Genomic DNA, 25,464 nt, shown 5'->3' with positions numbered 1-25,464 from the left:
CAGAGCTTGGGGGGACCCTAGAATATAAAATGTCAGAGGTAAGAGAGAGCCTAGAACACAGTACACAGAATGTCAGAACTGGGTGAATAATGAAATAGCATGGGCACTTGCAAAGCACTTAAAGGTTTGCCAAGTGCTTTCCTTACAACTGTCTTGTGAGTGGGCAGTACTTGTATCATTATGCCCATTTTACAGGTAGGTAGATATGAAAGACTGAGTCACCCATGCATAATCTCACTGCTAGTGAGTATCAAAGCTAGATCTCCTAACCCTAGACCTGACTCTGCCAGGAGAGACACTCACCCCACAAAGAGGGTTTTTGCTCTACTTGCCTAAAAGAGAAATTGGAAATCCCAAAGCACTACAGAGTGAAGGCTATTTTTCATCTGAGGGTCCTCCTCTCTATCATGCAGCAAGGGTTCTTGGTCCATGATAACCTTTACAAACAAGCCCCTCGGCTCCTATTTTCTTGTTGGACTCCAGGGACTGACTATCTATGACCTTTCTCTCCCCAGGGCTCCATCACAGAAAGGAAGGCCAGTTTTCCACCTCTATTCAAGCCAAGACCAACCAGCACGTGGCACTGGGTCCCCACTGCTTGGGGGAGGGCAGAGGGGGATGAGTAAACATCAGGAGAGTGGGCCCTGTGCAGAAATGGGGTTGGACTGGAGTTATTATAAGAAGACTATGAGAACAAAATCCCCACCTCTAAACCCCCTGACTCTACCATCTACCACCATTATATCCACCACCATTGTATCTACTGCCTATATCTTCCCTCCCCTTCTCAGCCAAGCTCCATAAAGCTTTAAGCTATCTACAGCTGTGCCTCCCCCTCTTAACCCTACAATCTGGCTAGTTGACCTCATCACTTGGCTGAAACTGCTCTCTCCAAAGTTATCCATGATCTCTTAGCTGCCAGATCTGATGGTATGACCCCAACCCTCACCATCCTTAGACTTTCTGCCTCATCTGATACATGTGACCTACCTCTAACCCTTCCTGGGCTCTTTCCTTGTCCTCCTTCTGACTCATCCTCAGTCTCCTTTGCTGGTTCATCATCCATGGAACTGCCACTAATGGTGGCTCTCCCCTAAAAAAATACCACGGCCCAGGAATCAGCTGAGAATACACTGCAGCCTCTTCCAGCGCCTTCCCGTTTCCCGCTAGAATGCCGGGAAAGAAAAAAACAACAACTCCCTTCTCCCAGCACCCCCACACAGTCTGCGGCCAATTGGCTGGCCCCTCTGACAGTCACATGACTGCCCTCACTAGGCTTCCAATCATTATAGTTTTGCCAGGCCAATGTAGGCATTGGTGAGTGATGATGACGTGAGGTGCCAGCGCCACGGCAATGGCTAAACCAGTGGGTGGAGCACCGTGCGGTTTGCAGAGCCCCAGGCCACTGCATGCGAGGTTTTTCTTTCTAATTCTAGCCAAAAGATGGGGTCATAAAAACATCAAATAGCAATTAATTCTTTACACCCCTAAGGCTTTGTCCTGGACCCTCCTTCTCTCTCTTAGTGCCCTCATCAGCTCCCAATGATTCATTTACCATCTCTGCACAAATAATTCCCATATCTCTATATCCAGCCCTCATCTCTCTCTTGAGATCTAATCCCACATCAAGAATTAGCCATTGCACAGAAGAGTTCCAGGGAACTCGTGATAGTAGAGGATCTCCAAATCCAAGAAAAAAAAAAAAAAACTGCGGAGTATAGATGCTGAATGAAACACTATTTCTTTTGGTTTTGATGCTGTTGTTTTTTTCTATTTTGAGGTTTTTCATCATTGCTCTGATTTTTTTCTCTTATAACATGACTAATGCAGAAATAGGATTAATGTTATTATGTGTGTGTATATATATAACCTATATCAGATTACCTGCTGTCTAGGGGTGGGGGGAGGGAGGGGAGGGAGGGAGAAAAATCTGAAATTGTAAAGCTTGTATAAATAAAAGTTGAGAACTATCTTTACATGTAACGGAAAAAAGTAAAATACTTTATTAATTTTTAAAAAATGTAATTAGGTAATGTTTTAAAAAATAAACAAAAATACAACACACACACACACACACACAAAAGAATTAACCATTGAAGAATGTAATGGAATACTATTGTGCTATAAGAAATGATGAGCAGATTTCAGAAAAACCTGGAAAGACTTAAGTGGACTGTTGCTGAGTGAAGTGAGCAGAACCAGGAGAACATTGTACACAGTAACAGCAACATTGTGTGATGATCAACTGTGGTAGACTTGGATCTTCATAGCAATGCAAGAATCCAAGACAATTTCAAAGAATTCATGATGGAAAATGTTCTCCACATTCAGAAAAAAGGAACTGTGGAATCTGAATGCAGATTGAAGCATATTGTTACTACTTTTTGTTCTTTTTTGAGGTTTTTCCCTTGTGGTCTGATTCTTCTTTTACATGACTAATACAGAAATATGTTTAATGTGATTGTACGTATATAACCTACATCAGATTGCTTTCTGTCTTGGGGAGGAGGTAGGGGAGGGAAGGGAGGAAGGGAGAAAATATTCAGAACTCAAAATCTTAATGTTGAAAACTATCTTTACATGTAACTAGAAAATAATAAAATACTTTTAAGATTGAAAAAAAGAACTAGCCATTGGCCATTTCAAACGCAGTATCCTATAGACATCTCCACTTCAACATATCCAAAACAGAACTCATTACCCTCTTCATTCCCCAAACTCTGCCCTCTCCTGAACTTCCCTTTTTCTGTCAAAGGACCATCATCGGGGCAGCTAGGTGGCGCAGTGGATTAAGCACTGGCCCTGGATTCAGGAGTACCTGAGTTCAAATCCGGCCTCAGACACTTGACACTTACTAGCTGTGTGACCCTGGGCAAGTCACTTAACCCCCATTGCCCCGCAAAAAAAAAAAAAAAAAAAGGACCATCAGCCTCCCATGTTCGCAATATTATTCTTTAATCCTCTTTTTCGCTTAATGTACATATCTGATTTGTTAGCAAATTTTGTCATTTTCACCACAATTTCCCTTACATGTGTGTCCCCCCCCATCCCCTGTGCCTCAATTTCTTCTCCTGAAAAATGAGGAGATTGGAGCAGATGGTTTCTAAAGTTCCTTCTAGCTCTAAATCTACGCTTTCTTACCTTATTCCTTTAGCACCTCACCCTGGTGCAGGCAATCACTTCATACCTGGATTCCTGCTTGGTCTCCTCATTGTAAGTCTCTCCCCACAACAGTCCCTCCTCCACTCAGCTGCCAGAGTTATCTTCCTAAAACATGGGTCTGACCATGTCACCACCCCTCCCCATACTCAATAAATTCCTGTGGCTCCCTATTACCTCAGGGCTCATATGTAAACTCCTCTGTTGGCATTTAAAGGTCTTCTCAATCTGGCCCCTTCCTACTTTCCAGTCTTCCTCTTTTTTTGTTTTTGTTTTTGATGGGGCAATGAGGGTTAAGTGACTTGCCCAAGGGCACACAGCTAGTAAGTGTCAAGTGTCTGAGGCTGGATTTGAACTCAGGTCTTCCTGAATCCAGGACAGGCACTTTATCCACTGTGCCACCTAGCTTCCCCTACTTTCCAGTCTTCTTATACACTATATCCCTCCTTTTACTCTTCCCTCCAGTCACCCCAGCCTCCTTGTCATTTCCAAATGAGCAATATTCCACCTCTCATCTGTGTCTTTGCACTGGCTATCCCCATACCTGGCATCTTCTCACTCCTCACCTCCACCTTGGAATCCCTGGCTTCCTTCAGGAGAACTCAGATGCCACCTCCTACAAGAGACCTTTCAAGACCCCTCTGCTGGTGACAACTGATGCTGAGCCCTCTCCCAGAATTATCTTGTATTCATTTTTGGTTTTTTTGTTTTGTTTTGTTTTTGCAGGGCAATGAGGGTTAAGTGACTTGCCCAGGGTCACACAGCTAGTAAGTGGCAAGTGTCTGAATCTGGATTTGAACTCAGATCCTCCTGAATCCAAGGCCAGTGCTCTATCCACTGCACCACCTAGCTGCCCCACCTTGTATTCATTTTTAGTAGATTTTTATACACTTATGTAGAATGTCCCAAAAGTCCTAAGCTTTTAAGAACTTCAGAAGTATAAATGCTTCAAATTTGGAGGGTGGCATTCCTCAGATGGGTTCCCAGTAACTGAGACAGGCTTTGTAATGATTAGCAGTTGAGAGTCACAGGGGGACAGCCCCTTGTAGGAAGAGCTGCTTCCTCCCCACTACCCCCCCCCATAGTCAATAAATTAAAGCTGTGAAATGGCTTGTGGTTCTTTCTTATATACTTTCTTTCCCTTGTCTTCAGATTCTGGAGCAGCATGGGGTTGTGGGAGGGGACGCCTCCCTGCTACCTCCATTCCCTCCTTCCTGCCCCCCCTCCCTCCCTCTCCCTCTCCCTCTCCCTCTCCCTCTCTCCCTCTCTCCTGTCTCTGTCTCTTTCTCTATCTCTGCCTCTGTCTCTGTCTGTCTGTCTGTCTCTCTCACACACACACATACAAACACACACACACACACACACACACAAAGGAAACAGTGATGGGCAGCAGTTGGTACTTGTCTAGGTGGTCTGAGGTTTCTTTTGCCTTTGAGCCCAGTCACCAAATGTAAATGGACTTACCATGACTTGCGACTGACCTTACCTTGAATAAAACCAAGGCCAAGATTCCCCAGGTTCACAAATTCCCAAGCAATAGAGAGCTCCTCAGATGAGCTGATCAGGCACATGACTCCTCAACCAGGTGCTTCTGGGAAAAGGCCGAGGACCTCTCTCAGAGGCATGCCCTGACACCAAAGGCACAGCATTCAGAGCAAGAGATCCAGACCTTGTCATCAAGGCTCCCTCAAGGTGAAATTGAGGCTATGCTTTGCCCAATGCCCATATTTAATGCTGAAAGTGTATAGAGAGAACCCCATTAACACACTTTTGAGGAAACAAGTACATGGTGAAAAAAAATAATAAAAAAATTTTTAAATTAAAAAAAAAACCACATTATGGTGGTTTCCCCAGGACAAGACTCCAGGGGGAGCAACAAGCTAGAGAGAGAAAATGGCCCTTGAGAGTCCAGCATCCTTGGGAGACCCTGGGCCTTTGGTCATGGATGATACTGGGAATGCGGGAACAGCTAAACATTGCAGCCCTTTGATTTTACAGCTAAGGAAACTAAGTCCCAAAGTACATGGACCTAAATAGCTCCGCCATTGCTTTGGCTCCCTCTTGGCCTTCATTTCTGCATCAATGAAATGAGAGTGTTTGTCAAGCAAACTGAGGGTAGAGTTGGGGTGGTAGGATGGGGGTGGTCTTTTGATATTCATAGCCAAGCAGAACAGAACAGAGGAGAGAGAGAGATGAAGTCAGGAAGAAAGTCAAACATTGACTCCTTTGCCCCCATCATCCCACATGCTAGGTGGTAGCCCAGAGGGGCAGTGGGATATGCTTTCTGGTCAGAGGCCCTGAGTCATTGGGCGCCTGGGTTTATAGGACATTTTCTGAACAAGGGCCTGTCGTGGCAGCTATCCTGTAGCTGGTGGGAGATGAAGGTAGGGAGCATGGGCCAGTGGCAGAGGGGAAAGAGGGGTGGGGTGGGTCTCTAAAAATTAGCCAGGGAGGCCTTCTCCAGACAAGAGAAGTAGAATTATATGGCCACATCAACAAGCTCGGGGATGATTTCAGCAGCCACTTTTAACTTGGCCTGGATGCATTTTGAACCTTAAGCATACCAGAGTTGTATAATAGGAGATAGTCCTGGGAAAGCGGGACCCTGGACCCCTCTGGCTGTTTGGGGTTTCAAACCTATAACTCTTAAGTGGATTTGCTCCAAAGCTGTGATCTGGATTCAGGTCCAGTTGACCTGACCTCTGACCATGATCAGATCCATGCTCTGACACAACAAACTTATCATGCGACTTTGGGCATGACTTTGGGCAAGTCATGTCATCTCTAGGTGCCTCAGTGTCCCCACCTGTGAAAAGAGGAAGATAATTCTTGCAGGGCTATGGTGAAGAAATCAATTTATAAACTTTGCTGTGCTACAGAAATGGTCCTTCCTATTGTTTCCCATTCGGCCTCTGCCAGTGGGCCTGTTTGAAGAGAAGGAAGCCAAGGAGGATGACTAGACAAGGAACAGCCAACGCAGAATTCTGAACTAGAAAGGACCTCAGGGGCTACTGGTCCTGCCCCTTCCACATCATCCCTGAGCAAATAATCCTTTCCATTTCCACCTGATGCTCTCCAAGGATGGAGAACCCACTCTTTGATAGCTCTGCAGGTCCTGGGTTTTCCCTCTATGCCCCCACTCCTCCCAGTTCTGCTTCCTTGGACCAAGAAGGACAAAGCTAACCCTTCTCCTAAACCAATAGAGCCCTAAAATCTGAAAGCTGGAAGGGACCTTGGAAAAAATCTGGTGTAACCTGTCCCTGAAGAGGAATACCCTCTTTGATGGGCAGACAAGGGGTCTCCATCTTTCCCCAAACAGCCCTCTCAAGCATACAACGAATCATCTTCTTCCCGCCTTCCCCAGCGCAAACAAAACCACCGACCAGAAGCCAGGACCACTCTGTAAAACTTTTATTTAGAAATCTTATTCCCCGATATAGTCCTCAGACATACACTTGCGTGCGCGCGCGCGCGCGCACACACACACACACACACACACACACACATACATACACCATATGCAAGCACACTCGTCACCACCAAAAGGCCTTTTCTCTCCCAGAGTAGCACTCCCCAGCGCTCGCCTCAGCGGTCCTCCAAGGCAACAGTACCAAGGGTGATTACTCCCTCTCTGTAAGGGAATACAGAGACCAGCCAAAGTCATCTCATACAGTACATGGACCCAAGGAGCTGCCCCTGGAAAATGTGGGGAGCCATGTACGTACACAGACATAGGGCGGGGAGCAAAAGAGATGGACTCCCAGGGGGCCAGGTACCATCGGAATCACAAGTACAACTAGACCCACTCCCAAAACTTGAGACCAAATGTAGCTAACAGGCTACAGCCACTGAGTTTGGTCTCATTTGGAGAAATTCGGAAAGATTGTACCATCGTGTCTTTCAGCTACACACACATACACACAGAAAAAGAGAACATTAGTGAAAAAATAGGCAATTTCCCCAAATGGTCACATTGGCCTTTGTTCTCGAAATGTTTTCTATCATGATCTTTCCCCTTATTCTTGGAATGTGATTTATGCTGATGGTATTTTGTATTCTCAGTGCTATTTTCCCCTAGTAGAATTTAAGTTCCTTGAGGGCAAGCACTGGTTTGTCTGTATCCCCAGCAGCTGACACAGCGCTAGACATACTTAACGAATGCTCTTTGAATGGAAATGACTTGTCCTCCTATTTGTTTTAGTCTTATTCTTACTTCTTCCAGGGGAAAGGAAAAACCAAATGATTTTTGAGTCTGCTAAAGCCTTGGCTGCCTCCCCACACCGGATCAAATTGGGTTGATCCTGTGATACAATCTATTCCCATGCTCTCCCCCCTCCCAAACCGGATTCATTCTCTGAAAACCCCTTTTCCCTCCCGACACACACCTCAGCCTAAAAGAGCAAAGGTGTCCAAATGTATCTGTTGACCAACATCTAATGGCTTCAGTTATCCAGAGAGTTCAGGCAGAAATAGTTCAAGGTTTAAATTATCTGGATACTGTACATGTGTGGAGAGCAAGAGAGAGAGAGAGTTTGAGCTACAGCAAAAGCCAATGGCTGCATGTCTGAGGTGGGAAAAACCCACCTTGGGGAAGGATGCTCATAGTAACAACCCTGCTTGCTTATCTTCACCGATAGGTTTGCATCTATAGCCTTCAATGAAGCTCATGACTGCCCTGAGAGGGAGATGGAATTCTGATCCTGCTTCATTTGTCACATGGGAGAATTGAGGTCCAGAGAGGAGAAGTAACCTGCCAAAAGTCACCCAGCAACTCAGAAGGGAAGTATGGACTAGAACTCAGGTCCACAGCTTCAGTCTATATCGAGCTATCCACATGGTTCCTGTTTACCAAGGACTAAGCTCTCTTGCTCTCACTGGGAAGCCTCTGTGTCCCCCACTCCCATTTTGCTGGGCAACCTGTCTTGAAGCTGGGCACTAAGCCCCAAGCCACTTTCTAGACCTCTCCTGGTTTCCATGGTGGCTTTGGGTTTGAAGGAGGGAAGGCAAGGCATAGAAAATGGGACCCCCAGGAGAGGCTGGGGCCATGTTTTCACCTTCCAACTGACATGTGGCCATGGACAAATAATTTCCCCTCAGTTTCTTCATCTGTGAAATGGAAACTAATTGATAGCAAAGGATCAACCAAACCTTGAAATCTGCAAAATGAATATTATCAAGGTGAGTCCATGGGAAGTGGGTCCATGGAGCTCAGAACAGAGTTGGTACAGAAACACTGAGAAACCCTCAGTGCCCCTCTACCAAGTCAGGCTATTACTACCTGCCCTCCCCCCCCCAAAAAAGGGGTGCCCCTCTTCAGGCACAGGCCATCAGAAATGATGGACAGGTAATCTGCTCACTCCCTACACACAGGTGTACCTTGATGCCTGCTGTCACAGAGCAGGTAAAGTGTCATTATGTGGTATGGGTCCTTGGACTGCAGAGTGATGATCAGTAGCAAGCAGTCACTCACTGTTTGATGGGAAAAGAAGCCTCCAGTGAGAAAAAGGCAGAAGGGTAACTGGAGTCTTCTTGCAGATACTGGGGGCCTCTTTCTCCAGCATGGCTACAGGCAGACCTTACTCTATGCAAACCTGATGTTCAACCCTTGAACCTTACACATGAGATAAATTAGGGAGTGATGATTCACTTTACAAAAAGAATTCTTCACTTTACAAAAGGGGTCACCCTAAGCGTCCTTTGAAACAGAATTTGATTTACAAAACTTCAGTTTACATGTGACTTTCTCAAGAGCATGTCCACCACATAAAGGGAGGAGCTGGAGGCTTGGGGTGAACAAGGGTTGCTTGTGGGGATTTCAGGAGAAGAGCTTGGAGTCTTGCCTTCAAGCCAGGCCAGGTATCAGCTCATTCAGGGGAGCCCCCATTCATTCCCAGGCCAATCCATACTCATCCCTGTCCAAGGATACCCATGGACTTGGTGTCTGGAAGGGCATTGAATACTGAACTCAGTCTCTCCATTATACATGACCAGATGCCCCAGGTTTCATCACCCATCAGGACAGGAGCCTAGGATTGGAGAAAAACAGAGGCTACCAATGCTAAGGCCCCCATGCTATGCAGGAATAGATCTGCCTGAGGTCCCAGGGCTTGTGAGCAGCAGAGCTGGGAGAAGACTCTGGGAAGGTGAGAGCTTGGAGAGACCACCTAATCAGTCCCTTCTGAGGCCCAGAGAGTGCAAGCGATTCAGCCAAGACCACACAGTAAGTCAGTAACAGTCAAGGATCCAGGTCTCTGGACTCCCAGTCAAGGGTCCTCAGCTCCCTCCATAGCCCCTCTACCCATCTGCTAGAGCCAAGCAAAAAGCTAGCATCCAGGAATGAGGGGAGCCAGCAGCTTCATTCCCAAGCCAAGCAAACGATTGTTTTCCTGGGGTCTTGGATCGTCCATGCCCTCCACTGTCAAAGGCATTGGTGGCTGTGCATAAATGGTGATTATGCCATTCATGGGTTTTTGGCTGCTCACAACTCTGGGAACAAGGGACAAGGGGGTGATCACTCACTTGGCAGCTGCAGACCGTGGTGGTGGGAGGACCAGGGCTGAATGGGACAGAGCACTGGGTACCTTTCCTTCCATAGGAGGGCTCAGAAGCTCCCACCTGGAAAGTGTTGACTTTCTACTCTCCTCCCCATGCCTCCAGTGACCACCAGCCATGGAGACAGGAGCCTGGGTGATTGGGATTTGGGCCATCCCAAAGGCCAAAGTCTGAAACAGCACAATTCAGTGTCATGGGGAAGGACGGGCATGGGTTATGGGCATCAGATGGGGGATGGGACTGGTAGGTGTCCAGAGGTTCACAAAGCTACAGAGGAATGGGGGAAGTTGAGTCTTCTTCCTTATGCTGTGTCCACAGAGATGCCAACCCCAGGACCAGAGTGGGTATAAAGTCCAGGGATCCAGGAGGGAGAGTCACCAAAGACATCACTTCAACCTCTGACCACACACACAGTTCTCATGACATGTGACATAGAGGATGGAGCCAGAGGAGCCAGGACCAAGAAAGGTCATCCTATCCATCCCCCTGCTTCCTGGCCAGTCTTTTCCTAGCCTCTGGACTAAGCAATTCCCCCACTTCCAATAGCCTGCTCCCACAAGGGGCCCTCTGCTGCCCCATCCCAGCCACACAAGTGCTGCCCTTGGGCAGGGCCCATCACCGTGGGCCGGTGCCGTCGGCAGGCAATAGGGCGGGATGGAGACTCCGAGCCGGGTGCTTCGGCTCGGAATCCTCCGTGTAGCTGTCGGGGCTGGCAGCGCCATCCAGGGAGCTGCCACAGCTGGAGTTGGGCGAGAGAGCATCGTGGAGCAGATCGTCAGGAGCCGGCCCTGTCCCGGGTCCCGTCCCAGCTCCTCCGCTGCCTGCCCCGCCGGTCCCCACTGGGTCCTTGGTGACGCGGCCCCGCTGGCTTCCCTCCTCCTCCTGGTCATTGAGGAGCTTGGCTAAGAAGTTGATATATTTCATAGCCAAACGGAGTATCTCGTTTTTGCTGAGCTTCTTATCCGGGGGGTGGGTGGGGATGAGTTTTCGGAGCTCAGCAAATGCCCCGTTCACGTTCTGCTGCCTCCACCGCTCCCGGCTATTGGTGAAAATGCGCCGGACGACCTTGGTGTGGGGGCCTGATGGGGAGCACAAGAGGTAGGGGATGAAAAACATACCCAGTCAGTCCTGACCAATCTCTCTCCCCAGTAGTTCTCCCCCCCCCCCACCTCCAAGGGACTTCCAAGGCTGGGAGGGACAGAAAAAGCAATGAACTTAGAGTGAGGAAGAGTTCAAAGTCTGCCTTAGACACTCTACTGTGTAACCTTGGCAAGTCACTTAATAAGAATAGCTCGTATTTCTCTAGAAGTTTGCAAAGTGCTTTACGAATATTATCATTTGATCCTCCCAACCCTGGGAGATGGGTGCTATTATTATCCCCATATTACTGATGGGAAAACTGAGGCTGAGAATTTAAATGACTTTTGCTGAAGGTCACACAGCCAGTAAGTGTCCCAGGAAGGGTTTGAAATCTCTGGTTTCCTGACTGCAAGGTCTGTGTGCTATCCACTGTGCCACCTCACACTTAAACCTCCCTGGGTTTAATTTTCTTCATATATAAAATAAAATGAGGGGGAAGCTAGGTGGCACAGTGGATAAAGCACTGGCCTTGGATTCAGGCGGACCTGAGTTCAAATCCAGCCTCAGACACTTGACACTTAACTAGCTGTGAGACCCTGGGCAAGTCACTTAACCCTCATTGCCTTGCAAAAAAAAAAAAAAAAAAAAAAAAAAAGAGTGGGTTCGACCAGAAGCTCTCTAATCTTTCCAGAAGAGGCTGAGCGGTGGCCCCATTGGTACCTGCCCCTGGCCACTAAAGTCACACAAAGCCACCAAGCACCACGAAAAGGGCTCACAAACTTTCATTCTATTTCCTTTCAAATGTTTCTGTCTCTCCATATTTCTCTTCTCTGTTTCTCCTTCAGTTCTTTATATATGTTACTCTTTCTTTATCTCTGAATCTCTATCACTCTCCACCCCTCTCCCTCTCTGTGTCTCTGTGCTTTGTCTCTCTGTGCCTCTGTCTCTCCATATTTCTCTTCTCTGTTTCTCCTTCAGTTCTTTATATATGTTACTCTTTCTTTATCTCTGAATCTCTATCACTCTCCACCCCTCTCCCTCTCTGTGTCTCTGTGCTTTGTCTCTCTGTGCCTCTGTCTCTGTGTGTCTGTGTCTGTCTCTTTCGATCTCTTTCTCTCTCTTTCTCTGTCTCTGTCTCTCTGTTTCTCTCTTTGTCTCTCTCTGTCTCTCTCTGTCTGTCTCTCTCTCTCTCCTCCAATGCCCTTCCTCCATAGGTCAGTTTGGCCTTCCTGCTCTCTGAGGCCCAGGAGAGAAAAACACACCACACCTGCTAGGCTGTCCCTAGACAGGAAATGGAAGTTGACCCCAGGGCCTCAGACCTTTGGATAGGACAGTTCCACCTTGGCTTGGAAATGGAAACCAAGCTGAGATGGCTGTGGTCTCTACCTGTCAGTCTTCCCTAACATTGATTTCTACACACACACACCTACCTCTTTCTATTCACTCCCTCAGGACTTTAAAGAAAATATGCCGCAGTTTGGAAGTCAAAGACTTAGCTTCATCAATTAGGCCTGATCTAAAGTCATCTTTCCCAGAACTACAGAACAGGGTGCCATACACAGCAGAGGCCTCACAAATGTCAACTGTTTGGGCTTGAATAGAATTGAACCATAATTCTCATTTTTTACAGATAGGTACACTAAGGCCCATTGAGAGGAATGATTTGTCCATGGTCACACAGCTAGTTAAATTATAATGTCTTCTCCTTTTATCTCTTTCCCTCCTTTGCCCCCCCTCTCTTCTCTTCTCTTCTCTTCTCTTCTCTTCTCTTCTCTTCTCTTCTCTTCTCTTCTCTTCTCTTCTCTTCTCTTCTCTCTCTCTCTCTCTCTCTCCTATTCATCCTTTTTCTGTTCTTCCTCTCCAATGCCCCCACTTTTTCCTATTTCTCTAATCCTTTATCTCCTCCTCTCTGTTTCTTTTAGTCTCACTGAGGGAAGTGGGAGATTCACTAGAAGAGTTGGTTTTAAATGGAGTGTTTGTTGAATTAAATGTGTGTTTTTACCCCCTTCAAATTTTATTTACCCCTGGTCCCAAAAGTCAGCATGACTCTCTGATCCCACAGCAACCTAGAAGGTCTGTAAACATTTCTGAAAGCCCACACTGACAATGTTGTCCTCTCCTCCCTATGCCACGGCCCACCAGGCAACATCTAAAATCTTGAGCCTGGTATTCAAGGCTCTCTCCAACCTGGCCCCTAGCTACCCTTCCAGTCTAATTACAAACTATTGAGGACCCCTCTATATCACTGTCTTCTGGCCACACTGTCCTCCTCATAGACCCCAAACATCTCTAGACTATTCCTCCAGCCTTGGTCTTTACCACAGAGCCTTAGGTCTCAATCTCAGCCTTCCCCAGGGCTCCTTCCACTGGCCCAACTACTTTGTTCTTGGCAGAACAATGTCACCTTCAACTTCACAACAGCCCCATGGGGAGGCTAAAGTTCAGTCTCGCCCAACGAGCAAGATAAGATTTTTCTTTTGTTGGGCATGGGCAATGAGGGTTAAGTGACTTGCCCAGGGTCACACAGCTAGTAAGTGTTAAGTTTGAGGTTTGAACTCAGGTCCACCTGACTCCAGAGTCGGTGCTCTATCCACTGCACCACCTAGCTGCCCCTGAAAGCTCTGAGTTCAAATGTTTCCTCAAGCCTACCAACTGCCTGTGGGCAAGTTATTAAACTCCTATTAAACAGTTTGCATATACATATATTCTGTATACAATATGTATGCATATATACCCAAATATGTATATCTACCTATATGTATATACGTGTGTATGCCAGAGGTAAAAATTAATGGGGGGGGGGAGGCTCGGATCTAGAATCTCATCGATTCAGGATTAACTCCCCTTCTACAGTTTCCGGCTTAGAGAGCTGCCTGAGCTCTGAGAGGTGAAGGGACTCCCCCCGACCTGGCCCGTAGCCAGTCTAGGTCTGAGGTAGTACTTGAACTCATCTTTTCCAGGCTCCGAGGCCAGCAGGACCCGCTCTCTGACTAGCTACAAACCGAATAGCTCAACAACCGTCGCTCTATTGAATTCTCCCGGGGCAGGGAGGGGTGGGGAAGGCGGGGTTGGGAAGGGGGCCAGGCTAAGCTAAAAGGGCCAGGAGCGGAGGGTAGGAGAAAACCCAGGGGAAGACTGACCCACCGTCATTGATCTCCACTTCGTAGGGCGAGGGTCTCCTCTTGACGCGATTGTTGCTGGTGAACACCGGGAAGGGGTCTGGCTCCCCGAAAAACCCGCTGTCAAGAAGAAAAGGGTGGGGGAAACAGAGTCATATAAGCCAGCCTTCCTCACCTTCCTGGGAGACGTAGGCCCGTCACACACACCGGGCCGGGGGCCGAGAGCGAGCGCTGAAGTTTCGCCCAAATGTCCCTTGCCCACCTCCTTCCTCTTGCTCTCTAGGACTCCTTCTGAGGAGTGGGGAGGGACAGCAAGGGCCCTCTCCCAGCCAACCTGAGTCGGGAAGGAGATAAGGAAGAACCCCCCACACCCCCACCCCCCGCATACACACACACTCACACTGGAGGGGTGGGACGGGGCAGGGGTGGGGGTGGGGCTAACACTGGAGGGGATGGAGCAGGGCAGGATTCTGTCAAAGAGCTCTGGCTACACAGCTGTGGAGGAGGCGGCGGAGGCGGACGACGCACACACACGGCCCCCCTCCGTCCCCAGCATCTTCTATCTGACTCCCTTCCAACACAGTCAGACAGACCGACCAGGAGGGGCGAGGAAGACCTTTTAGAATAGCAGACAGATATAGGAAAATGAAACACAGGCAGACAGAGGGATGGACATAATCAAATAGAATACGCACAGAGATGGCAAAGACAAACAGAAATAGCCTTTATAAGCACAAATCAATTGGAGGATCAAGGAAAAAGAGACAGACAACGGAAACACAGAGACAGATGGAGACAGAAAGACAGAGAAAAAGATACAGAGTGAGGGAAAGAAGGAGGAGGAGGAGAAAGGGAGACAGAGACAGAACGAGAGGAGAAGAGAGGGAACGAAGGAGAGAGGGAGAAAAGAGTGTACAAGGATAGGTTCTGAGAAAGGTCAGACACGAACTCAAGAGTGCACTGAAGCAAGGATAAGGTCAGGGAAACAACCCAATGCCCTTTGCTTGCCTTTACACACACACACACACACACACACACACACACACCCCTCCGCATACATATGCACATTCACATCACATAGACATAATACACAGATCGGAACACAAGCACAAAAATGCAAGACCCTCCTTCCTAAAATGATAACGCTAACAACAGGAGCTCCATCACCCACACGTAGGGGGACACATGTTGCCAAAGGGTGTAGCAACACACCTTCCCATAACCAACGCAGAGCTCTGCCGGACTGGTGGTAACCTCCTGGCCACCACCTCCCTACTCCACGCGCTCCCCAAACACACAAACCCATTCTGCAGCAGCCTGGTCCCTGTCCTCACGTCCCGATCCCCACCCCCACGTCCTGGTCTCTATCTCCACGTCCCGGTCCCCACCCCCACGTCCCGGTCCCCATCTCCACACCTCTGTTCCCTTCCTCACGTCCCAGTTTGCAGCCCCCTACCTGGGTCCCCACCCCCACATGCCGGTCCTCCTCCCCTTTCCCGGGGCCGCCAACACGAACCTGCTGAGCGAGGCGAGCGGCTGTCCGAGGCCATAGAGCATGGCCCTGCCGGCAGCGGCAGCGGCTGCCTGTCCCGGGAGCGCGGTGGGGCTCAGCTGCACCATGCGGCCGTCGCTGGGGGGCTCTACTGGGGCAGGCGCCGGGGCCGGGGCGGGGGCGGGTGGCCGACACAGCTCCGTGGTGGGCACCCTCTGGCGCGCCTCAGCGTCGCGGCCCTTTAAGTCGCGGGCGCCGCCCCCCGGGCCGCGGCGGGGGGCCAACTCGATGACGGGGGGGGTCGGGGGCCGGACGGCCGGTCTCCTTGGCAACGCCGTTGAGAAGGAGGAGGTGTGGGGGGGCCCGCGGCGGCTCCATGCGGGACTCGGATTCGGGCTCGGGCTCGGAGCCGCCCCCCCCGCCGCCGCCGCCACCACCGCCGCTAGTCCCCGGGGCTGCATCCCGCGGGGGGTCACTGGGGGGCAGCTCAGCTGGCTGCCGCTCCATCATCCTGCAGGGACACAGACAGACAGGCAGACACACGCGGACGGACAGACAGACGGACAGTCACACGGACGGACACGCAGCGCCCGCAGGCGGGGACAGGAAGCGTGGGGACCCGGGGAGGGGGCGGGGGCGGGGGACAGAGACGGGGAGGGGGAGACACACGAGGAGGGGGGAAGAGACGACCAGAAGAAAGAGGGGTTATTTATTTATTTATTTAGTGGGAATGAAAGGAGAAGAGGGATAGAGGGAGGGGAAAAAACGGAAAAGAATCATTCTCCCCAGAGGCGCAGTGTCCGGCCTGGGGCCCTAGAGAGGAAGGGGTAGAGAGGCGCAGAAAAACGGGTACGCAGCCTCCCTTGCCTGCCTTCCTCTCCGAAGGCCCCCCTTGCCCCACTCCCCTCCTCCTCCTCACTCCTCTCGCGCCCTCCCCGTTCTTCTCTTCTTCCTTCTCCCCTCCCCCCATTCCCTAATCCCCTTCTCTCCTCTTTTCCCCTCTCCCCCTCTCCCGGTCCCGGCTCTCCCCCTCTTCCTGGGGCCTTGGGGACCTTGAACAGAGAATCAATCGAGGGAGAACAGTGGAGGGCACAAGCAGGAGGGAGGGAAGAACCTTCCCCCCTTAATCCCTCACCTCAGTCCCTTTTCCCTCCCGCCACCCTTCTCTTGGACCCTTCGTCCCATCCGAAAACACGGCCCCCATGAGGGCCAAGGTGAGGTGTTGCTGGGGACTGGGGCTTCTCGGCATTCCAGGGACTAAGAGATAACAGTGGTCATATCCACGAGGGTTAAGTGGAGTGGGGAGAGATTATTCCCATTAATACACACCCGGAGAGAGACAACTAATGCGGCTGAGAGAAAAGAGAAAGGAATGAACCTCCTTACTGGCTTGTCTAGTTTGTCTACACCGGTCCTTTTCAGTTGATAGGGGCATTGGTTCACAATTAGCTTCCTTAGTGTAGCCACAGGATGTCTCCTCATCACGCGAATACAATTTTAAGGGAGCTCCAGCGACCTCAGTGTGCACAGCTGGAGCAGCCGAGTCAGGAGGGCCCAGGGGTCTAGGTGGTTGTTCCTTGACATGTCTGAGGTCCGTGAGCCCTTCTCTCTCCTCACCCTCCAACTGATGCTCGCTCCTGCCTCCCCCTCCACCCACAGACCGCTGGGCTAGCGGGGCAAGACCAGACCCACTGACTGGGGAACCAGGGTCCGGGGTGAGGACTGGGCAGGCACAAGAGCCCCCACCACTGCCGGAAACATCGGTGCGTTCTAAGTGTGATTCCGAAGGACCCGAACACTGGCTAGGACCTGTTCACAACGAGTCAAACCCATCTAGAGATGGCGGGTAGTAGCGAAGGCTACTTGACTAGGACCCTCCGGATTGCCCTTGGGGCAAACCCCGCCTCCCCTAGCTGCAGGGTGGGGGTTACGGGAGTTGCAGGCAAGGAAGGAACTAGGCCTTAAGAGGGGATTCGAAGCAAGCGGGGTCCGACTAGCACTGGAAACTGATAACGAAAATCTAGGACAAGCTCTCGATCTGGACTCGGGGGTGAATTCCCAGGGCTCTGGATCTCTTGGCCCTCTTCTTCCCCGTGTCGGTCACCCCCAGCCTCCAGCGGGCGGGGAGGTAAATAAAGCGCACATATATCTCTGAGAAGTTAATGTTAATTGTCCCCCAGGATGAAAGGTTGAGGGAAGGATGAATCCCTCGGACTCACAGCTGCCAGGCGCTTCCCAAGCCTATCTAGGAAGAATCTCCACTGAAAACGGAATCGCTAGGGAAGGCCCCAAACTAGGCTGGCTCTAAGCTACATGACTTGATGGAGTCGGGAAAGCCCTGGATTCGGATCCTGATTCTGACCTTTACCGGCCGTGAACCCTCGGGCAGAGCAGTTCACCTCACGTCAGAACCTCGGTCTGGTCTTTAAGAAAATGGGGGTAAGGTTCCTTACAGTGCTGCCCTCAAGGGGAGAGGATCGAGGAGGTGTGGGGAAAGTTAGGAGACAGAAAGGGGAGAAGGGGTTCTCGCTAGGAAGGGATTCGTGGATCGGACAACGCCTAAGAAACAGGGCTGGGGGAAAAGCGTGGTAATCTAAGGAAGTCCGATAGAATCCTGACTTGGGCGGGGGGGCGGGGGGGGGGGAGAGTCAGCTGGCTCTCCAAGGCTAGCTGCCGTATGCGACCCTACCCAGTTTAGCTCGGATGTGGCTCGTCCGGGCGCTGCGCTGCTCTGCTACTCCCAGCCCTGCCCTTCTCCGGCCCTGGGCCTGCCACAGCGGCTACAGACTGAGTCTGGCTGCCCAGCTCCTCTGTCAGGGGTTAGGGGTCTCTGCAACATGCTCTCTAGGACCCCAACTCTTTCGAGGCTAGGGCTTTCACAGCTGCCGGCCAGAATAGCCACCTCACTCTGCATTTGGACAGAAACTTTCATAAATAAATATTCCCTAAACTGAATTTGTTTAATTTTATTCTGGTAAAAGTAAAACAAGAACAACCAAAAAAACCCCCAAAACAAAACAAAAAAACACACACAAAAAAACCGAGAAAATAAAAAGAAACGAAAAACAGAGCATGTCAGGCAGACAGCGTTCGGCTGAAACCCTCGGCATTCGATGCCTGTCTCGGAAGCTTCCGGAGACAATGGCCCGTGTCTGCTAGAACGCGAATATCCCGGGTGGGCAGGAGTAAAAGGAAGTAGCTGGGGCTAAGGTCCCTCCCGGACTAGGGGAATCCAAACACGGCTGGCCATCATCGGGATCAAACCTGGGCTCTGTGAGTGAGCTCAGCAGCCCCGGGTTCCCTGAACCTTTACAGGGGCCGAGGGAAGGGGCACCCTGTGCTCGATCTCCTCCCAAGCTAGCCTGGGAAGAGAGAGGCCTTCCCCGGGTAGGGAGGGGTGAATGGCCTAGTGGATCTCCCACCGCTTCGGCCGTATTAGTCGGACTCCAAGTCCAGAGCAGGGTTCTTTCAAGGATACTCAGGTTCTTGAGGCCCCCCGGCTCGGCAGCGGCTTCCTCCCTCTCACTTCCCCCACCCCGGACAGTTTCCCCACCTCCTTAAGCTTTCTAGGGCCCCAAATGCCGGATGGTGGTTTGGTCCAGCTCCCTGGGCGGGCAAACGCGGGTTGGTAGGGCTCTAATCTGAACAGTCGAAAAGGAGAAGCTCTTCCTGGTTTTTATTTTAAAGGGGACAATGAGGGGCGGAGTAGGAACAGTGGGAGTGAGGTTCTAAATACCACGAGGACTGCATACAGAACGAAAACTCCCCACTGCAATCTCTCTCGTTAATGCCAATACAACGAATAATAGTAGTAGTAGTAACAACAATAATAAGAAGCCCTAAAGGGCATTCCTCACAACAATCCTTTGCGATAGAATGTTCACCGACGTAAACCCCTTTTTACAGAAGAAGAAACTGAGGCCCAGTGGGGAAAAGCGATCTGATCAAATGGTCATGCAACTCGAAAAGTGCATTAGAGACGAGTTTTAAACCAAGGCTCCCAGGACAAATCTAGGATTCTTTCCATTCATACCTCTTCCTTTGTGTTCCTCCTGAACAACATCCCAGCCATCGACTCCCGTGGCCAATGTTTTTTTTTTTTAATTGACATTAGTCTTTCTTAAATCGAGTTAAGGGCCAGGGGGCCTGGAATCAAATCTCAACTGGGACATATTGTCTTTGTGACCCCAGTAGTTCAGTCATTTCACTTCCTTCACTCATTTATAAAATGAGGGGTTTAGATTTGAAAATCACTCTAAAGTCTCATCAATCAATCTCTGATCTTTTCTGAGCCGGAAGACCCGACCTTAATCATCCCCGTCCTGCTACAGAGCCCTTGGAACTGTCTGGACATTCAGGATTTGCCCAACAAACACTTGTTGAATGAATGACTTACTGGATATGTGACCTTCTGCAAGTCTTGTCCCTTATCTGGGTCTTGGTTTCCTCAACTATAAAATGTCGTGGCTGGATGTGAGGATCTCTGGTTGGCCTTGTAAATATTTGCATCATTTCTTCCTTCCCCACCCCCAACTGATGGTCAGTTTCTTAAGGAAGGTTATGCTGATTTGTCTTCACTCAAAAATGTTTTTGTTTTGTTTTAATGAACTGTCTACTATGTGGTTTAGACTCTAGAAAATGTCTTCTTCCTAGGAGAGGTTTAAAAAAAAAGAATTCATTCCTAGAGCTCTTCACAAGTCCCTTCAGATAAGCGGGAAGGTATAGTTCCCTAGCTCCACCCTCCACCTGACCGCTTGACCTGCCCAACGTCACACAGAGAGGAAGCATCAGAGCCAGATCTCAAAATCTCCTCGCTGCTGCACTGGGTTCTACAGCACTGTCTAGCTCCTGGCTTAGACATCTACCACTCCCTGTCCCCCTCCCCAGTCCTGAGCAACAGAGCACCCTTGAGCTGTCAGGAATGGACAGGACCCACCAATGATGAAAGCTGCCTGCTACATTAACACCAAATACCCGGTACCAGAAAGGGGAAAAAAACATTAAACAAGCCTCCCACCTTTGCCAAATGATGGGAATACTGAGGACAGGGCAGTAGAAGCCAAAGAGTACCTGGCCGCCTCAAGGCGGAAGACCGTCCAGCACCAGCCTCCAGGGATGGGTTTCCTAACAATTTAGCCTTGGCCCAAGAAGTCTGTTCTGGCTCTACACACACATTCTTGGGGTAATCTAGGCTTCGGAAATAACGGAACAAATAGCGGTGGGTTTACCAAAGCTTTGAAGACTCTGCAGGCCTCTGGGACTTCTACCCAGGAAGCTTTCTCTAAACCCGGGGCAATTCCAATTAGGTGAGAGTGTTACTGCCTCCTCACGCCTCCCACAGACCTTTGCCTGGACTGTTCCCTCGAATTTATCTAGCTTTCCCCCATCAGGGTGATTTGTCTTTCCCCCCCCCCCAGCTCCCCAGGGTGTAAGCTTCTCCAGGGCAGGGCCTCAATTAACATTTGTCTTTATAATTCCAGAGGCAGCACAGGAACCTGAGTGCTTAATAAACACTTCTTGAATCAGATTGAATTTTTACAAAAGAGTAAACTGAGGGAGCCTAAAGGAGGAAATGACTTGTCCAAAGTCACACAGTGAATGAATACCGAATACAGAAGCAAATGCTTCAAACTTTAACCAACAGGACCTTCCTCATTGCACCAGCACCGGCATCTGAATTCCCATACTTCCACATGGTTGTTACCACCACTATCCTTATCATACTCCTTAGCTTCTGATGAGAGCTCCCTCAGTTGCCACCTCTAAAGGGGAGCCTTCTCGTATCTTCCTAGTTGACAGTGCTCTCATACTCAATTTACCTGCAATTTAACGTTTCATTAATGCATTCTATTCCCCCATAGAATAAAAGCTCTTGGAGAACAGGGGTCTCTGCATTCTTTGAATTTTGTATGCCCATTGCCTACGTCAGTGTCACCGCTGGGAAAAAAAAAATGTCTGTTGAATTTATTTGAATCCCAACCCCGATTCATACTAGAGCAGACCCTTCCTGATCGCCAGGGTATGCCCACCCCCGAAATTGCTCTGTATAAATATTGTATTATATTGAATTGAATCGTCTGGTTCTTCCTGAGTCAGGGGCAAGAATTCCTTCTCCCCTGTTTCCTTTCCAGAACCAGGAAGTCTAGTGGTCCTTAGCACTGCCCTCCCCATCTTGGGGCGGCGGGGTTATCCTGATCCCAAAGAGCTTCTCGATCTACTTTTAACGGCTGCCCCTCCCAACACACACAGACACCGACACACCGTCCCTTCCCCCAACTCCAGTTACAAAGCGGTCAAACTCACCTGGGGCATATTTAAAGGGGCAGGCTCCTAGCTGTTGGTTCTCCACCTCTCCCCACTGCGGGGGGCGGGCCGGTAGTGGGAAAGCCTGGCCGGGGTCCTCGGTCTCCACCTCCCTCTCTGGAAGGTAATGGCAGCGGCCTACTCCAGCGCGGCCTGCCAGCCGAGGAGGGCCGGGAGGTTCCAGGAAAGATCAGGGGAAGGGAGGGAGGGAGGGAGGGAGAGAGAGGGAGCGAGAGAGAGAGAGAGAGAGAGAGAGAGAGAGAGAGAGAGAGAGAGAGAGAGAGAGAGAGAGAGAGAGAGAGAGGTCAGTCTCTCAGCTGGTTATCCACGTGTCCCCCTCCAAGCCCCAGGGATATGGACGGATATAGAAAACACGCCCCCCATTGAGCAAAATCCCGCTTCCATGGCTTGTGTATATGGGAAGGGGTCCTTTGGGGTTACTGGGCACATGGACCCCACAAAAGTTTCCAGCCCTCACCAATCAGAAACAGAAGCACCTCCCACCTTAGTGACACCCCAACCTGGACCAGCGTAGGTTAGGAGTCTCAGTGCCCTCGGAGGCCCAGAGGCCCGCGGGGCCAGCCAGGTCTAGCCAGTGCCCTCTGCTGCCCTGGCCCAGCCCGCCTCCCAGGGGCGGGTCCTTCTTTGTGTGGCCGGCTTCGAAAACTGTGTCTGCCCAGTCCAGGGCTATCTGGGGGGGGGGGGGCACCCACTACCTGGAGGCCCAGGGAAGCCCTGCCGTAGTCCCCAGAAGCCTGCTAGGTTGGGGTGGAGTTTAGGCACCAGGGGGGAGATAGGGAAAACAAGATCCCCGGGCCGAGAAAGGGGGGACTTGCTAGAGGTCCATGGGTAGAGCCGGGACTGGAGCCGAAGCAGGGCTTCTCTGCCAGCCTGGTAAGCAGAAGGAGCCCCGGAGAAGGCCGGTTTAATGTAACCAAGCACAGGCTGGGGTGGCTTGGGGGGTGTAGAGAAACAGTAGCCCTCCGAAGATTCACTGACGTCCGATTCTCAGTAAGAGAGCTACATCAGCCTAGCTCTAGGGCTGTTCTTCGCCTGAAATCAAGCCAACCCGCTTCAGACGCCGGGAGACTCAAGGAAGGCTCCCTTGCCTATCAGGACAGCGGTTGGGGGAGAGTGGGCCTCAGAGTCATTACTTGGGTTTATCCTGTCCGCCGTTCCTATGCGATGACTTAGGCAGAAATAATAACTCCCATTTATGGAGCGCTTTCAGATTTCCAAAGCGCTTTCATCAAAATACTGAGGTAAATTTCCCGATACTTCCCCTTCCCTCCCTAGCCTCTCCACTTTCGCAGTTAGGAAAATTCCCCAAACGAAAACGAAAAGAATCCTCTGAATCCCGCCACGGAGAACCCCGCCTTGGAGGCAAGGGCGTCTTCTCCTACGGTGAGAAGCGGAGAGCTGGGCTGGTGGAAGCCATTGTCCGTATTATCTGGGGCAAAAAGGGCAGGGGGGGGGGCGCTAGCCTGCTGCGGAGAGACAAGAGGGTCTTTATTTTATTGGAGGCCTAAAGGTGGCATTTCTGTGAATCAAAATCTCGGGATAATAAAGAGGATCTCCTCCCTGCACCTGTGTAGTCACTGCCTTGCAGAAAATATCTGAATAATTCTTCCCGGGTTTTCCCAAGGAGCTTATTCTCTCTGGCTCTGGATTCACAACGAATATGGGGTAGACTGGGGAAGGAAGCTCTCCTGGCCCTCGGACTCTGCCTCCGGCTCTCTCAGAATCGCCTCCAACCTCGGCCAGAGACCCCTCCCTCCGCTTGGTGTTGGTCCCGGTAGCAATCAGAGAGGATGACCCGGGAGGAAGCGGAGCCTCCCTTCACTGCGGAACAGGAATCCGGGAGAACGATCTCCCCTCACAAAGCGCTTTGTTCTTGGCCAGACTGGGGCCCAGGAGCCACCTCCCTGCACGCCCTTCCAAGAGGACTGAGAAGAGGGGAGAAAAACAAAGCATTCTCAAGCTTTCGTTTTCTTCTGAAAATGAAAATCTCCAAATTGGCAAAGAATTGGCAGCCTCTGCCAGGCAACCTAGCCGCCGCTATCTCCTGACCGCCTTCCAAGACGGATGCGGATATTTCGATCGCGGGGCCAGGGCTACCGCGAACGCCAAGCTTGGGGCGGCATGGGGTGAAGGTGATGGGAAGGAGCGGAGAAAGGTTCTCTGGCCCAGAGAGCTGGTGCATTACACTGAACCAGGGATGCCCCAGGCCGGAGCTCCAGGAAAGCAAGCAAAAAAGACGAAATGGACAAGCCCTGAAATTGACTAGCTGCAGTAAGCTGGCAAGAGCTCAGCAAAGTGAAAGGGCAGAGCAGGGCCTGTCAGGCGGGGCGGGCGGGGGTCCCGATGTCTGGGGAAGGTTTGCTGTGAAGTGTCCGCCAGACTCCGAGTAGAAAGGGTGACTGGAGAGGGGAGGGAAGCACTCCTACCTGGCCCTGGTCCCCTTCTGTCAAATCTGCCCCGCCCTAGCCCGCAGCCCAGGCCCCGCCACCCCCTCCGGAAAAGGATGAATACCAATGTACTGCCCATCCACTGGGCGTCCGACACTCCGAGCTGCCATCGGTCCCCCAGGAAACCGTGGTCGGGAATAAACCAGGAAGCCCCGAGAGGTGCCCTGGGCCCCCCGGCCCGTGCACATACCACAGGCACACACACACACACACACACACACACACACACACACACCAGCACACTGACAGACTTTGCAACCTGATTCGGAGGAGAGAACGCCCTAAATTCTAATCGGGCCAGAACCCCACACCCACGGTCTCCTACAATACCCCAGCCCCGCGGCTGAGAACACAATTGGCCCAAGCTACACAGCCACACACGGACCCACAACCCGACGGCCAGAGGACAAGCCCAGGTGGGCACACGCACACGCAACCCGACCCCTTGGCGGTGGCTACTCTTGTAGCCGGGCTGGACCCGGCCGGGCTGATCCCCCGCACACACAACCCCTGCACAGACCCACACTGCCACAATCTGGACGCACGCACACAACTAAGAAGAAGTAATAAACACCAACCACCGCCTTGCGCATTTCTGTATATTGCGTAAGAGAAAAAGGGGAAGGAAGGAAGAGGGTCTGGGAGGCGGGGGCCCGGTTGTTGGGGGGCGGGGTGGGGGGGGCGCGGCGGTTAAAACACACACACACTATCGAAAGGAAGCTGGGAGAATAGCCCGGGTGCAGATTGAGGAATAAAAGGAGGGGGTGAGGGAGAAGGGGAGGGCGGTCGGCGCGGGGGTGTCCGGGGCTCCTCATAGGAATAAAGGCACGGGTGGGCTACTCACCGTTCTGCGCGGCGGAGCCATTTTCCGGCCTATTCGCGGGTGCGCCCCCCTCCCTTGCCCGGCCTCCCTCCTAGGCGGCCCCCCCTCCCGCCCCCGCCCCCGCGCGCCGCGGCGCTGGTGGCTTTGCCACATCCACATTCGCTCTAATCCCACCTCACGTCCCCTTCCTACTTAGCATGGCGGGCGGAGCGGGCGGGCGGGCGGCCCATGTGCGCGGCCGAGATAAGGCGCCGCCGCGGGCCCGCCGGCCCCTGATAAGCGCCGCGGCCCATTACGGGCCGAATGATTCATTAGACTTTGGCAATTTCATCCAAGGGGAGCGGAAAATGATTGCAGGGCGGTGTGCGGGGCGGGGGAAAGACTGAGGAGGGGGCCCGGGCTTTTCCAGAGGCGCCCGAGGCTGGCACTCACTGGACCCCACAGCCCAGGACTCTTCGTCCTCGACCC

General features: G+C 51.3%; 1 protein-coding gene across 1 annotated transcript; it reads right to left on the bottom strand.

The window, feature by feature from the left end:
• Positions 1-6,555: 6,555 nt before the first annotated feature.
• TAL1 (TAL bHLH transcription factor 1, erythroid differentiation factor) lies at positions 6,556-25,108 on the bottom strand. The gene is given in 6 exon segments (XM_043963952.1): positions 6,556-10,790; positions 13,936-14,030; positions 15,427-15,701; positions 15,703-15,913; positions 21,706-21,858; positions 25,018-25,108. Coding segments are annotated over 4 exon segments (1,044 nt in total). The 5' UTR covers position 15,913; positions 21,706-21,858; positions 25,018-25,108; the 3' UTR covers positions 6,556-10,326.
• Positions 25,109-25,464: the final 356 nt, after the last annotated feature.

The sequence above is a fragment of the Dromiciops gliroides genome, chromosome 4 (genome assembly GCF_019393635.1).
Source record: "Dromiciops gliroides isolate mDroGli1 chromosome 4, mDroGli1.pri, whole genome shotgun sequence".
NCBI lineage: Eukaryota > Metazoa > Chordata > Mammalia > Microbiotheria > Microbiotheriidae > Dromiciops > Dromiciops gliroides.
The sequence above is the reverse complement of the archived record's forward strand: the minus strand, read 5'-3'. Positions and strand labels throughout refer to the sequence as shown.